Source organism: Pleuronectes platessa, chromosome 17 (genome assembly GCF_947347685.1).
Source record: "Pleuronectes platessa chromosome 17, fPlePla1.1, whole genome shotgun sequence".
In the NCBI taxonomy this organism is placed as follows: Eukaryota; Metazoa; Chordata; class Actinopteri; order Pleuronectiformes; family Pleuronectidae; genus Pleuronectes; species Pleuronectes platessa.
The window spans coordinates 15354460-15370212 of record NC_070642.1 but is presented as its reverse complement, the minus strand read 5'-3'; the positions used below and the strand labels follow the sequence as shown (position 1 = coordinate 15370212).

The 15753-nt window shown below is 44.3% G+C and overlaps 1 protein-coding gene across 1 annotated transcript in view; it reads left to right on the top strand.

The window, feature by feature from the left end:
• Positions 1-15753, top strand: part of usta (uronyl 2-sulfotransferase a) — a 50814-nt gene that overhangs the window by 27708 nt on the left and 7353 nt on the right. The window contains exons 2-5 of the mRNA XM_053444706.1: positions 2607-2650; positions 8336-8491; positions 13709-13788; positions 13885-14038. Of these exons, the coding sequence (XP_053300681.1) occupies positions 2607-2650; positions 8336-8491; positions 13709-13788; positions 13885-14038 (434 nt within the window). The remainder of the gene's footprint in view (positions 1-2606; positions 2651-8335; positions 8492-13708; positions 13789-13884; positions 14039-15753) is intronic.

The window sequence follows — 15753 nt, the reverse complement described above, 5'->3', positions numbered from 1 at the left end:
ATCAACACCAAGATGGATAATTATGTATTTACCATAAATTATATAAATATGTGTACATATATAGACCTTTTCCCTCAAAACAGTGACCGGGCCCTAATGAGACCAAACGTAATTTCCACGGTCATTGTTAAGTGAGGTTTGTGATCAGGCTGCCCGAAATGAGTGACAGTCAATGCAGCGTCCTAACTTGGTGTGTCAGGTTGTGTCAGGTTGTGTCAGGTTGATATATTGTGCGACTTCCTCGTGTGCTGTTTTCTCCCGGTTGCCATGATTTTTGTGCGTCTTCCTCGTTCGATTGTCGGCTTGTGGTCACTGAGCCAACACTTGATTAGGATCTGTCTGTGCTTTGTCTCTCTGACAGGTTAGAGATCTTCTGCCAATTTAAAATCTCTGTTTGGGGACAGATAACGTTTGGCTTTTTAGTGTTTCAAATAGGTTTTCTCTACTTTGTGTTGTACTCTGACAGGTGTCTGGAAAGCAGTGATGCTTTGACACTGGTCAGGGTACTCCTTGGCTCCTGGGTCCTAAACGGAGGATGTCTGAAGATATTTCTCGTGAGAGCCTCGTCCTCCTCATCAGGAGATCAGGGGTACATCGAGGTAGAGCAGTCTAATGTACAGTGGCTGAGTTCATTTTCCTCTCTCTGCCAGTGGCGGGGGTGGAGGGCAGCTGTCAGCCTTTTACGAGCCCCGTGCCCTGGAAAAAATTAGTTCCAATCCTCTATCCACGCTAATGAGAAGCACACACGGGAGGTGGGGAGGGGCTGGAGGTCGGAGCGGGTTGGTGGGAGAGCCGTTTGTCCGTGATGGGTGACGGAGGAAGGCCCAGAGACGTTTGCCTCCCTGCATCCTCGCCCCGGCGTGACCTCGAATGCCTCGGTGAGGAGCTGCAAACACAAAGCCCTCGACTCTCTCATTCCTCGGGAAAACTGTGTGAAGTCATGAAAGAGAGACGGAGGCAGATGCTCAGAAAAAGAGAGTGTGGAAAAAAAAAAGCTCCTCCTGGGGTTGGGCAAAGTGCAGCTGTGTCAGTATTTATACATCCAGCGTCTGATGAATTAATAAGCCACAATATGAAGCTATATACAGTAACTCTGTGTGAGTGTGTGTGTGTGCGTGTGTGTGGTTGTGTGTGTGTGTTTGTGTGTGATATTGCAACAGAGCCAAGCCGAGGCAGATCGGATCTCAGTGTTAGACTAATTACTCAAAGAGTACACACCAGTATCTAAAGCATAAACACTACTGTCAAAGTTGTACAACACACTTCCAGCTCAAAGGATATAATAACATAAATGAGTGTGTGCCATGTGGGACACTAGTGTGTGTGTGTGTATGTGTGTGTGTCCATGCAACGTATCTTGCATTTCTCATCACAATGCTGGCTCTCGTTTCAGACACACAAAGAGAGTCTGTTCTGTTATGTAGTATTTCCTCTCTTTATAGTCTTATTCCTCCTACGCTGTCCAATGTGTCTCCCTCTCTCTCTCTCTCTCTCTCTCTCTCTCTCTTTCTCTATCTATCTCTCTCTCTCTCTCTCTCTCTCTCTCTCTCTCTCTCTCTCTCTCTCTCTCCCTCCCTCTCTCTCTCTGGGCGCACCACCTGAAGGTTGTAAATGTGATGGGAAGCGATGCGTCTCTGTGTGTCTGGACAGGCAGCCAAAGAAAAGGCCGCTGTGTGGAGGCCCGAGCTTCGATTTAGGGAAGCGGGGGCACAGGCGCCCTCAGTGTGGAGCCATGTGAATGACCTCCATTATTTCCAGATAAAACAGCTTCCCATGCAGGGTTGGATATATATTGTATAAATGGGCTGCGACACTCCTAATGACATGGTCTCGCTAAGTGGAAAAGAGCTACCACTGTTTTCTCTGGGTGGCAGGAGATGGAGGGTGGAGGTCTCGAGGTGAAGAGCCACCTGTGTTGTGGCACGAGGGGACTTCTCTATCGCCAGTGGCTGGAGGGTTTATGTTGGATCCTGTTTTGAACTCACAAATACGTCTGTTGCCTTTGAGAACACAATATCTTAGTAACATTTCCAGGAAATCCTTTCAAATTTGGCATAATCGTTACTTTGGACTCGTGGATGAACTGATCATCGCTGTGACCTCCCAAAACAAACATTTGGCCAAATCTCAGGAACGCCTTGAACTTGGACTCAGATATGAACGATATCGACTTTGGTAATTGAAGGTCAAAGGTCGAGGTCACAGTGGCCTCACAAAACACGTCTTCGGCCTCTTGAACGTGACAATGCGACATCTCAAGTCTGCCTTTGTTGACCAGTTTTCACTTGGACTCAACTGATCAGATTTCAGAGGTCAAAGGTCACTGGGACTTCGTGGGTCTTTAAAAAACATGTGTGTTGACTGAAACTGAATTTGTTAGTGGAGGCGTTCAACTGCAGGGCGGCAATTCTTGTTTGCAAATGAATATGTTTTTTTTCGTATGTTTGTTTCTGGGAATTGCTGCTACATCACGGTCACTCTCTCATGTGAACTTAAATGTTTGTTTGTCCTGCTTCAACCATCTTTGCACCTTCAGTCGCTTTCTTTCTAGGTAGTTGATCATGGAGCGTTTTTTCATTACCCTAATGTATCTACTCCTGTTGCAGGTGAATCCACATACCTGGATGACCACGGACCTCCTGTTCCAAGAGTGAGTATTTCCTTTTTCATCCAAATCTCTCTCTCTCTCTCTCTCTCTCTCTCTCTCTCTCTCTCTCTCTCTCTCTCGCTCTTCCTCCCCCCCATCCCTCCCTCTCTCTGTCTCTGATGTGCCGCCCCATGTTTCCAAAGCCAATTCAGTCCAGTCGGGATAAGGGTTAGGTCTGTGTGAAGGGGCTGCTCGCAAACCCACTCCAAATAGCAACTAGACTCGGCTTTAGTGCTACAGTAATGTTCTGAGCAGTTTCTCGCACACACACAAACAAACACACACGCACACACACACACACACACACACAGGAGCCTTGTATTCATCCAGCTGCACGACTATCTCTCCTCCCTGCTCTGCCAGCTGCTTTCTTCCTCCGTCCGACCCTTGTTCATTATCTTGTTCTTTAATCAATCACCAACTCATCTTCACCTCATTTCCAACCTATTTTATCCACTTTATCATTTTGTTTTGGTCTAAAGGAGTTATTGGCTGAGGCATTTAGCACATACCTAACCTTAGACCTAATAGTTTGGTTGCAGGTTTTTGTTTGTGGCTGTCGTGAGCAGCTGTTTGGATTCAGCTGCAGTGGGTCACATGAGGGCTTTGTTGCAGAGTTATGTGTTTACTTTGAAAAGCCTGTTCTGGCCACCAGGCCAAACCAAGTAACCACAGTGCTGGCTTCTCACAGATAACAGGGAAGTGTTGTTTCGATGAACCAAACCAGGCCGGACATTGCTGGAATTTGATACCACCATTATCTTTCAGGGAAAAGCACCATCTCATACAGAGCTTTATTTTTAACTTAACACGTCCAAGTTTACTTCTCAGTCTCTAAAGCGTATTCTGTAGGTTGCCAAACTTTTTCTATAACAGTGCCTGCAAAGATTTAATGGAAATTAAGTTCAATGAATACAAGTTGATTTCCATTCCCCGTTGCAGACAGAGTTGGGAGAGCAGCAGCTTGACTGTGTCCTGCGGCGACTGACTTCTGAATATTTACATTGTTATACAAACACAGAAGCTCTGGAATTAATTTTGACTGAGAAAAGTGGGATTTTAATGGAGGACGAAAAAGTTTCCAAGAGGCACAAGGGAGTGATAAAGAATAATTGACTTGCAGGAGTTTTTTAGCGTTTGAATAAAACATGGTCCTCTGAAAATTTTGTTTCATAATTAAAGAATAGTTCTGTGTGTCACAAGCAGAGATGGACTCAGTGTAAAACTGAGCTGTTAAGCTGGATTGCATTCAGGTAAATACCGGAGTCTCACCGCAATGAGCTGCACGAGTAGCAGCAAGTTGTGTTGCCTTCACAGAGGAGGTTTTGTTTTCATGAGTGTTTGTGAGGTTGTGAACAGCATTACGCAAAAACAAATGAACCGGTTTCCATTAAACTTGGTGGAAGGATGCTGTATGAGTCAGGGAAGAACACATTACATTTTGTTGCGGATCTGGATTTCACTTTATTGAATGTTACGAGATGTGTGTTTCTTGACATTTTCCCCATTTTCAAAGGAAATAATTAATCAGATTTGTTTTGGTAAAAATTCGGTTCAGCTTGATTGAATTTAATCAGATTTGGCCTTGGCAGAGTTATGGGCTCTTCTATTATATTCTGGTTTAATATTATTTTTTACCTCAGGTTTCATTGCCGTCCCGTCAAGTTCCCAAGTTTGAAATCAATAAGCTCTTCTGTCTTCTCCTTCCTTTCACTCTGGCTCTTTCACGTATCATTTGACTGCGGCTGTCTTCTGCAGCCACATTATCTTTACAGGCTTTACTCACTACACACAGCCTCCATTCACAGAGACTATAGGCTGGGACATTGATGATACATCAGCTGTTCCCTTCCCGTCTCATCTCATCCAGACAGAAGATGCCGGTGCCTCGTCAGCGTCAAACGCTTCACCAGCCACATCTCCCATTATCATTTTGTTTGAGAATGTCTCTGCGGAGGGGTGGTGGCGTAGCAGCATGTGCACACAGAGGCCTGGGGTTCTGGTAAATGCAGGGAAAGATTAGAAAGTGAGTTGAAAGCTCAACGTAAATGAAAGCGTATGGAAAAACCACACAACTCTCAGAATAAAGTTTTGAGACTCTTTATGGAAGCAACGGCAAGAATGTCTGCATTTATATATACATATTTTTAAATATATCTTTTAATAGGGCACATTTTCCAACATCGTGTTGTTGAATTTTTAATTGCACTAAACAGAGAGACTGTTTATAGCCACAATAGATTTACTTTATATTCATGCACTAACATTCTTGGGGCAATGTCAGGAGGTCTTTTCATTACCTCAGCTAAGGAGGTGATGTTGTCATTTTCATTTTGTTTGTGGAAAAATGGTGGAAAGATGCAGCAACAAACGCACAAACAAACAGGTCAAAAAACAATCTCCATCTGCTGCACACATTACATTTCTGCAATTTTTTGTAAGTTTCCCAATTTCTTTCAAGCTCCAAAAATGAATTCATCTTAATTGTGAAAAAATGCATTTGCACGGAAAGTACAGACTCTCCCTCCACCTCCCTCCCGAGTGGTAGTGGAGACGAACTGATAGAAAATTAATAACAGGAAACTCTGCGAATCTGCAGTTTGCCCCGACCGAAACCTTAACATGCTGTTCTCCACTCAGCGTGGGATGAGCAGTTCACAGCCGAGAGCAACGAACCCAGAGCAGGGTTTAACTCAAACCAGCCGAGCGCCCTTTCCCAGGTTAGCGCTGCTGGTGCGGTTTTCCAGGACCTGCAGGAAGAAGATGGATGAGCGGGTGCGTGGTGGTCGTGATGTGTGGCAAACCAGGACATGCCCTGAAACTCGCTGTTGGATGAGTGAAAGCAGTGTTCAGCTGGCTCTCTGCAGAGATGGGTGGTCAGGCCACGAGACACAGGCAATAATTTGCACGTGTTTGTTGAACTAATGTCACATCTGAAAATGTCTCCAAGCAGCATGAAGGTTTTTTGGTGCAGGAGGCAAAAATAGACTTGAAGCTAGAAGTGGAGGAGAGCGTGAGAGAGAGTAAAGGTGCAGGACAACTGGCGTCCTCAGAGTCGGCTGGATTTTGGCTCGCGTATCTGTAAATACCACAACAGCAGCCTGACTCTCGGGAGTAGGAGCGCCCAGATCAGACACGGTGGAAAACAGCACTGTTACATAATTGTATTTTTAAAACACTGTGGATCAACTATTGACACAATCACGTCACTTCTCACAGCGTGCATCAGAAACCTAAGATGTGTCGGGAACAACCAAACTGAGAGGTTGTCCTGTCGGTGATGTCAGAGCTGGCTGGACCTTTGATGGCATCTCTGATGTTTATCTTGTATTATACAACACCAGACTATTAAACAGTGGTGGAGGCAGTACTAGATAGACAGAAATGTACTCAAGTAAAAGTACCACAATAACTTTTCTACTTGAGTAAAGTATTTAGTTTAAAATATATTTCAAAGTATTAAAAGTGAACATGCAGGGTGTAGCCTGCTCCCTGTAGCCTGTTCCCAAGAGTACAAGAGTTTCATATAAATAGTTCATAAATCTTCATATTATAGCTGAGTCTCCATTTTAGTTTTTTCCTCTTCACCAGTGATGCTGCTACAGGAGGCGGGGTCTAATGTTACCTGCCCGCTCTGATTGGCTAAATGAACTAATTCCACTCCAGTAATTGATACCTTTTGAACAATGAAAAACAATTTGAGCTTTGTAGTTGAGTAGAAGGAAAATAAAGATATTTGCAGATGTAGTGGAGTAAAAGTTCTCGAAAAGAAATCTACTTAGGTAAACTACAGAAACATGAAACATGTACTAACTGGGTAAACTAAGCAAAATACTGGTCCGCCACCTCATTGTGGAAAGTTAAGAATCCTGTATTTACTTTGAAAACACTGAGGAATGTTGCATCATCTGATCCTAATCTTTTCTCAAAACTGAGTGAAATTACAAACACTGACCATTAGTTTATTCCTTTTTTTCTTTTTGGACGCCATTAGAGTCTAATCTACAAAAGTACTTTTAGCGATTAGAAGGTGATTCTAGTTTTTTATATAAGAAACGTCTGGCCGATGATGACGTCTCAGCGCGTGACACAAGCTGAAGCACGTCTGTCAACACAACTTGTCAAAGCTTGTATAAGCACATATTTCCCCTGGGAATTGTTTTTCCAAGATCACGCTGCTTCCTTCGAGGGAAAGTGTGCCCACGTGCCTCAGCCTCTAATGACGTCCAGGTAGACGCAGGGATTCTGGGAAATCAAAGCGGAAATGGGATTAAGTGGAAAATTCATACCTCTCTTCCCTGCTGTTTGGATTCCATATAGCTCCTCTTCTTCATCCCCCTTTGTCTTTCTTGATTTTTCTTTTTTTCCCTGGATCGTACTAAAAGTCAAGAATCCCTTGCTGTTTTTGAGCCTGTACCTGGGTAAGACAGAACCAAATCAGCCTGTGTTTGTGTGTGTGTGTGTGTGTATGTGTGTGTGTGTGTGTGTGTGTGTGTGTGTGTGTTTGTGTGTGTGTGTGTGTGTGTGTGTGTGAGAGCCCTGATGCTAACTAAATGTGAGGGGATTTTAAATCACAGTGGAGGGAGAAGCTAGCAGGTCGGAGGTCAAATTCATCCTGTAAAAGTCAGTGAGCCAGTCACCTAGAAAACTATCCAAATTGTTCATAAACTGGCCCCCCCCCCCCCCCCCCCATGAGCCAATGAACCGGTTAGTTCAGTCACTCAGACTTTTCTTCCAAACACACACACACTGTCACCCCCCCCCCCCCCCCGGGAAAAAGTTCAATGACTCTCCCAGGCTGAGAATACCAACAAGCATTCATCACTGCTGCATCCCCCCCCCCCCAATCAGATTTACTGGAAGGCTTCATTTAAAAAAGGGGAACTGTTTTCATGGCAGCGACAGACAGGATCCGTCTTTGCTTGGTTTGGGAGAAGCGATCTGACCCAATCCAAAATGTCATTTCAAGAGACCCTAAAGTCTTCTTCGCTCCCATTAATTCCTTTAACTTCCTTTTATTTATTGTCAGTCTTGCTCTCTTGGTAAATTCCCACGGCTGGAGATCATTCTTAAGAGGGGCCACTTCTGCAAACCTCATGAGGTGATTGACAAATTAGTGCATTGTTGCTGCCCTTGTTCTAAAAATTAGTTCCATTTAATTCGGATGCAAATCAGTGTTTACACAATGGCATCCACTTCATTTGAAGGTCTGAATCATGCTACTTGTTTAACTGGTGACTCATGTTTTTTGTGTTTGTATGCTCGTGCGGACGCGTGTGTGTGTGTGTGTGTGTTAACTAAAAAGTTGCATCATTATCACTTTGCTGAAGTCATCACAGACTCTGACTCATGGAGCTGAGAGGAGCAGAGAAGATGAGAGCATGCATGCCGTTTGTGTCTCTGTGTGTGTGTGTGTGTGTGTGTGTGTGTGTGTGTATGTGTGTGTGTGTGTGTGTGTGTTGGGGGGGTGTATGTAGTCAGGTCAACAGAGTGCAGCCCCTGAGAGACCTTTTGCAGAGGTCAAAGGCCAAAGAAAGAGGCATTACAGTTTTTAACCTCGCTTTTTTCCTCTTTGTTTCCCTTCCAACACTTTGTGACTCCACTGTTCCTGTGTTCAAAAATGCACAATGATAATAATGCACTTCAGTAATATTAATGTAACATGTTTGCGTGTTCGTGTGTTTGCAGGTCCTCCCGTTCCCCAGCCAGGTGGTCTATAACCGCGTGGGGAAGTGCGGCAGCCGGACGGTGGTCATCTTACTGAGGCTACTGGCTGAGAAACACCAGTTCAACCTGGTCTCCTCCGACATCCACAATAAAACGCGCCTCACGAAACATGAACAGGTACAGCTCAGGAGCGGGGGCGCGACTGTTGGATGTAACAGTTCAAAGACTAAGAGGATGTGACGTTTAAAGTCAGCTGTGGAAATCACATGTTTTTGTTTACACCTCCGTCTGCCTTTATCGCCAAAAGCCCTGGACTCTCGTTGTCTCTCCGAGTTGACATTCATCGTCTCTATAAAACCTATAATAACGCTCAGCCGGGCTAACACCTCTGAACTTTCATTTTAACACTCAGATTTAAAGCAGATGACAACTGAAGGTAACACTTAGCGTATGTAGGGAAAAAGCATGTTCGATTTCTGTTGTGCTCTTAACTCTGCGGTTGCAGTGAACACGACAGCAGCAGCCACTCGTTACTGTTTGTCTTTCATTCAGGTTGAAAAAAAGGCTAAAGGAAGAGGAGCCTCCTTTATTATTTCCTGGAGTATCTGGAGGGCATGAGCGTTGGCTTCACAGAGGGAGAACTGCTTTAGTGTAAAAAAAAAAGAGCTAGAAGAATTGCCCATGGGAATGCCAACGCAAATGCTAATGTGACTCTTAATCTTTCTCTTCTGACTCATCCCACAAACCTCAAAGAATTTATTTTTTACATTCATTAAATAAACATAGAAAACGGAAGTGAAGGATTTTTCGACTGCATTGGGAGAAGATTCTGTGTGTGTTTGCGTGTGTGTGTGTGTGTGTGTGTATGTGTGTGTGTGTGTGTGTGTGTGTGTTGATGCCTACATGACCAGATGATCCAGGTTCAGGCCTTTTGCTGACATTAGAGTAAACACCACAATAAGGAAGATTAAATGTTGACCATTCAAACTTTGCCAGCGAGGAGGTTGAGGTTTGGAAGTATAATCCCGAGAACCATGGCCTCTTGAAATACTGTATAATCAGTTCAAAGCAAATATTAAACATTCTCATACTGTGCAATTTTAAAAACAATAATGTTCCAACTTATTGTCTTTTATTATCTGCACAAATTGGTCTAAACTGTCCATCATTGGTTGGAGTTGGTTGAGGAAATGCGGATTTAACGATTTTATATATTTGTGAGTTATATCTCTAACCTCGCATCACATAGATTAGTAAACTTAAAACCAAAGTGTTCCTCAGATTTGTTGTCAAATACAAAAAACTAACCAAACTGTGTGTAACTGCTTGGGTAACATCTGACGATTGTTTCCTCACTTACACTCCTGTCTATGACGTTTCCCATTAATGCAACTGCTTCTGCATCACCGGGGTGAGAAAGTGACTAACTGTGTGTTTGTGTGGGAGCACGGCAGCGATGACTCACATCCTCACATCACGCTACACTGACAGGATCCTTGTGGGATAAGCCGCCGCTGCTTCACACAGTCTGTGAACGGTCAGCAGGAGCTAAATATGTGCAGGCCATTACCGACCGATTTGATGTAAATGTTAAGAGTCAATATTGAAACAGCTACTTGTTTGCCCATTCATCAAAACCCCTGAATCGCTGGCTGCACACACAGGGCGCAGGACACCATTAGACACATTCATTTTCTGGACATACAACATCTCTGTGAATGGTCCCAAGCAGAGCTCCTCAGGAACAGTGTGCATTCCAGTGTCTGTGCAAGGGGGCTCGGTTTAAAGAGTGTACGTCTGTGCTGGTGTCTGTGAGTGATTCTGTATTCTGTCTCCATGTAGTTCTCCGCTTGTTGACTTATGCAGATCCAGACGTCACCTAAGTTTAGAAATGCTGTTCTCATCAGCCGTGGTTATGGCTCAGGGGTACAGTTAGTGGACCATCTTTCCTGCCAGCTCTCCCAGTTGTCCCGCTAATGGGTTTTGCCCGGGGGTTGATGTCTTGTTTGTGGTTTGCCAAAAAGAGGAGTTGGCCCCCTGGAACGTCTTGGAACTTTGCAGAACTCCTGCAAATGGGAGACTTATAGTATAGTGACCCATCTGTACCTCTCAGCCCCGGGGCTTTAGTGGGCTGGAGAAGTTTAAGACGTTTCCTGAAAGACCCTCAGAGACAGAAAGACAGCATCTTGATTGTTGGTATGTCCGTGTTGATGTGGGATTCTGTGGCCTCCAAAAACACGAACCAGCAGACAGATGCAGTGCAGCCGTGGACCATGTGTACGTCTGCATCACTCAGCCACAGATACACAAACACCCAACACCAAAAAGTGTCTGGGCCCATACAAGCAAATACTGGAATAAGTTCCTACCCAGAAGCATCTCAGCAGCTTCACTAAAATAGACACGCACTGAGGTCTGGACATTTTCCAGAAATGATTCTTAAGAGTAAGTTGCTCCAGACATTTTTTGGAACTTTTCTTTCCGGAGTCAGAAAAAGGCCTCATGAGGCTGTTTGCTTTTGGTCACTTACCAGATATTTGATTTGGAGCTGGAGGGAAGTTTATCAGTTATCTCTAATATCCGGAATGATCCTCTTGGAGTCTGTAGGGTTGGCACAAGCGGTCGTGGCCCAAACACTGAGACAAACCCACTTATTCAGTCCAAGTATATTTATTTTTCGATTCCAACTTAATTCCCTGTGCAGCAATATGTAGAGTACAGACCTGATTTTGGAAGAAAATAAAGACAGATGGAAAAATAAAAAATTATACTGGTAACAAAACTACAAAAGTAAAAAGTAGACTTGGTGAAACACACACACAAAAAACCTCTGCATTATAGGCGATGCCCCTTTAACAGTTAGGCCCTTGCAGTCTTCCTGACTCGACTCTATTCAAGGAAGGTAAGACCACTTCTCCCCATTAGAACCTCCAGCCTCCTCCTTTATATTGGCTGGGTCCTACCAACATTTTTTTAATTAATAATCAATTTTCAAATAGGAAGATACACCTCAAAACCAATTAAAACAAACTTTTTCCAATGACACTCAATCCCCCCCCTCCAACTCTACCATAATTGGTGCCTTCCCCCTGGAACCCTTGTTCATAATCCGGTGGTACCCTCCAGCACAAGTTGGGCAGTTCCGGGTTTAACACGTGCAGCAGAGAGGACACAAGCGACAAACAATTCATCATCATTGTCTTTAGCAATAGATCAAATGTTTGCTGTCGCCGCCAGAGGGCACGAGCTCAACCCGTGGACACAGCCCCGTGATCTGACTGCCATATTTGTCCCTACAGGTCCTGATTGTTCAGGCTCCCATTCGTTTCTCAATGCAAGTCGCAGAAACAAAGTTGAATGCAGGGTCATGGTGTTCTGCGGTGGTAGCTCTTCCTCCGGTTCCCTTTATAAACCCTGTGAGGACACCGCGGGGGCTCAGGAAGCGGTGGTGGTGGGGCGGAGGGGGGCAGGGGTCGGGTCGGTGGCAGGTATGCCTGGAATCTCAGACTGTCCTGCACCACTTGCCCTCTGTCTCCCTGCAGCTCTGCTTGGTCAATGAGAGGGGGGGGCTGGCCAGACTGACCAGAGGGGAGGGGTGGGTTAGAAAAAACACACAAACACACACACATGCATCAAATGATCCCAATGTGCACAGCGTCTTGACGTCAACCTGGGTGTGGGGAGGGGGGGGGGGGGGGGGGTGTAGGGGACATCAGAGGTTAGCTCTTGGCTAATTGGTCTCGACTAACGGTCAAGGGTGAGAGTTTTTTCTCAATATAAACCTCTTTTAAAATGGATTGATACAGAGAGAGTGTATATACTGTGGGACCCGGAGTGGTGGAATAAATCGGGTCGGCGCTAATGAAAGTTTCAGAATTTATACTGTACAGCAGGAGACATCCACAGAAAGTGGAAGCTGAGCGAGTGGAAATCTACTGAGTTTATAGAGGAGGGTGGGGGGGCGGTGTGAAGCTTGAATCTGACTGGGGCCTCAGATTAACTGTGTACATAAACAAGTACACATATTACTGCTGCTGTCCAAATAGTCCGGCTGTGACGTAACAGGTGCCTGTGCACGGTTTTCTAAGAGCAGCACATTCAAAGAGGTTCCTCTGCGGATCAATGGCTTTGGCCAGAGAGGTCTCTAGACTACACAGAGAGGGATTCAACAGGTTATAGCACAGAATCAGGTACCAAGGGAAATGAAAGAAAGCTGGGCAGCGATCAGGAAGAGTTTACGGTGGAATCATTGAGTGATTCTGGTATTTTAAAGATGCTGTCTGTAAGTAATGCCCCTATTTTTAACGTTTTTACCTCATTTCCAGGATTTACTCTTGACTTCAAATTAAAAAGAAGAAAAGAAAGAAAGAAAGACAGAGAGGAAGACTTGTTGTGTCTTTGTTTGTGTAAAGAACAGCCAATTTACCAAAAGACAGGTTACATCAATGAATCCCTTTGATTTGTCACATCTCGTTGTTTCCCCTGGAATAACCAGACTCTCTCCCTCGCCCTCACCACCTACACATCCAGCTGAGGCTCTGTTGAACCTGCATGTGGCACTGCTGCGATATCTCACGTTTGCTTTGGCCGCCGTCGGCCCGTCTCTCCACGCAGAAGGTTTTTTGGGACACGGCGTTGGAATAACGGAATTCTAAATGTTGGCTTTCCTGTGTGTGACATGACTGAGGGGAAACGAGCTGTGGTGATGAGTATTGCCAGATGAGCAGAACAATAATATTACTTTACGAAGTTTTTGCACTCAAGGCAAAGATGGAAATTGTGGCGAGGCCAGCCTGCGATGTGGGATTATTATTCTAATCGAATCAAGGCGCCAGGTTAATCTACAGCCAAAGGACTTTCTATCCACCTCCTCATTTCAAACAATCAAGCGCTGCGACTCGACGTGTTTATCTTTGTTTCTATTTGACGACACCTACAGCAGCTCTTTGTCAATTTGTTTGTTTGTGGGATTGTACGTTTGTTAGTTTGTAAGCAAGGTTACACAAAAACTACTGTAAAAATTACTACCGAACTTGGTGGAAAGATGTGTTATGGGTCAGGAAAGAAAACCTGATATTCTGGTCAAAATCAGGATCAGGGGGCGGATTCAGGATTTTGTTTATCACCCCTTTAATTTTTTTGGGGGGGACATTTCACTGATTTCCCAAGGATTCATTTATGGAGCTTGGTGAGAAAATGAGTCATGAGTGTAAGAGATCTTGTGCATTTTGATTGAATTCAAGGGATGGTTTTTTATCTCTCTAATCATGTGATTCCTGTGTGTGTTTGTGTGTGTGTGTGTGTGTGTGTGTGTGTGTGTGTGTGTGTGTGTGTGTGTGTGTGTGTGTGTGTGTGTGTGTGTGTGTGTGTGTGTGTGTGTGTGTCTACTTTCAGGTGGATCTCATGAAGAACATCAGCAATATCCCTCAGCCGTTCCTCTACACACGGCATGTTCACTTCCTCAACTTCACCAGGTGCAGTAAACAAATAGACTCCTAGTGCCATTCATGTTATACGTAGTTTCATACGTGCGGACGGTGTTAACGTACGTTTTCATTGGCCTCCGTCAGGTTCAGGATAGAGCAGCCCGTCTATATCAACATAATCCGGGATCCCATCAACCGGTTCCTCTCCAACTACTTCTTCCGCCGCTTTGGTGACTGGAGGGGCGAGCAGAACCACCTCATCCGCACGCCCGGGATGAAGGATGATGAGAGATACCTGGTGAGACCTTTTGTTTTCAGGCATCACTTCATTATTGTCTCCGTCTTTTGATCGATCTGGTTTATTTTGCCGAGCAGATGTATTTTTCATTTGACAAAATCATGTAGAGATTTAAAACACAGTTTCAGAGAGTGAGATATAGATGACAAGTCATGTCTAGTCTTGTAATTTAAACAGCTTAATAACTTTTAGATTTAAATAGCAGTGAGGCCCTAAGATAGATAGATGTATATAAAGATGGATGACATGTCTCCACTTCCCCCCACTATCCAGAAATTTTGTAAACATACCATTAGCTGTCATGTCGTCCACCCTAACCATTTGCAAAACCATAGAAGTTACAATGAAACTCTACTCCACGCTGTGCACTGTGGCTTTGATACAGCCCCACATGTGGTCACCATGCTGTGATGCCAAGAGGGAAATAATAAACTTCTATCTAAAGAGTCCAACTTACATTCTATCCTTCAGCCTTTATCTGCTTTTCATCTCAGTCCCAGTGCCCTCCAGAAAATGTACTCTCATATGGACATTAATGAAATCAATGCCACGGTTGTTTATGGTTGGAAACAGTAATGCGTTTGCAGTGTTTAAAAGAGCTGCAGTTACTTTATGACAGAGCCAGTAACGGTGCTTTGAATACGTATCTGCTTTGGCTCCGGTCCGAGTGCTTTCATAAACTGAGCCTCAGCCGGGACATGAAGTGAAATGTCTTTTTGTAGTTTCCTATAATCGAATGAGCTTAAGACTGACAAACAGCTACAGTTTGGATAAGAATACATTGGATGAAATCACACAGTTTCTAAAAATATATCACGGCACTAAAAAGATGATTCTATCAATACCTGGTCCAGATTGTTATGGTGAACTCCACTCCTCAGCATTCCTCCCCCAGTCCAGAGACCCTGAGAGCTCAGGAGGCCGTGGCCAGAATGTCATACTGGCTTGAGTCTGACTGGGTGTAATTAAGTATTGCACTGCTTTCCTTTGGACTTTTGGACCATGTGAGTTGAGTTATTAAAGTATGCAGACCACGGGGGCCCCTCGCTAGAGTTAAAGGGGGCAAGAGAGGGCCGTGTGGCTGTAGACTGGCTTACCTGTGTGTGTGCGTCTGTGTGTGTGTCTGTGTGTGTGTCTCCTGTACTTATGAGGACCACATGCTCTGGACAGGGTTAAAAACCCAAAGCTTTCCAAACCAATGACCTATTTGCTTGGTTTAGTTCAGAAAGTTAGAAAACAGGATGTGATGTTTTCCCCCCTTGAGTCACTCAAGTGTTTTCGCCTTGTTCCCCCGTCTCTTTTATTTAAATCCACTCGCTAATAGCAACATCAGCAACAACCTAATCAGCTAAACAGCTCCAGTTATGGGCTAAATCAAATGTAAACAGTGGCTGCAAGAATGTACCAGCCTAGCATCTGCATAGTTATACAGCTACTTAGAAATATATACACCCAAAACTGCAGAAAACATCACTGACACAATAACTCCAGGTAAAAAAATCAGCAAATAGAGTCACGGACACATTATAGTGTAAAAAGCCTATTCAGGATTTTATATGTAATAGAATGTGTGAATAACAAGCAAACCTCTGCAAAGGCCCAACAGTCCACTTAAATTTAATCATGTTGCACCAAATTGCACACACTCATATCAGTCGACTAAATATGCCAGATTGTTTTACTCAAAATGTAAGAAAAGAGCCATTAATTTAAAT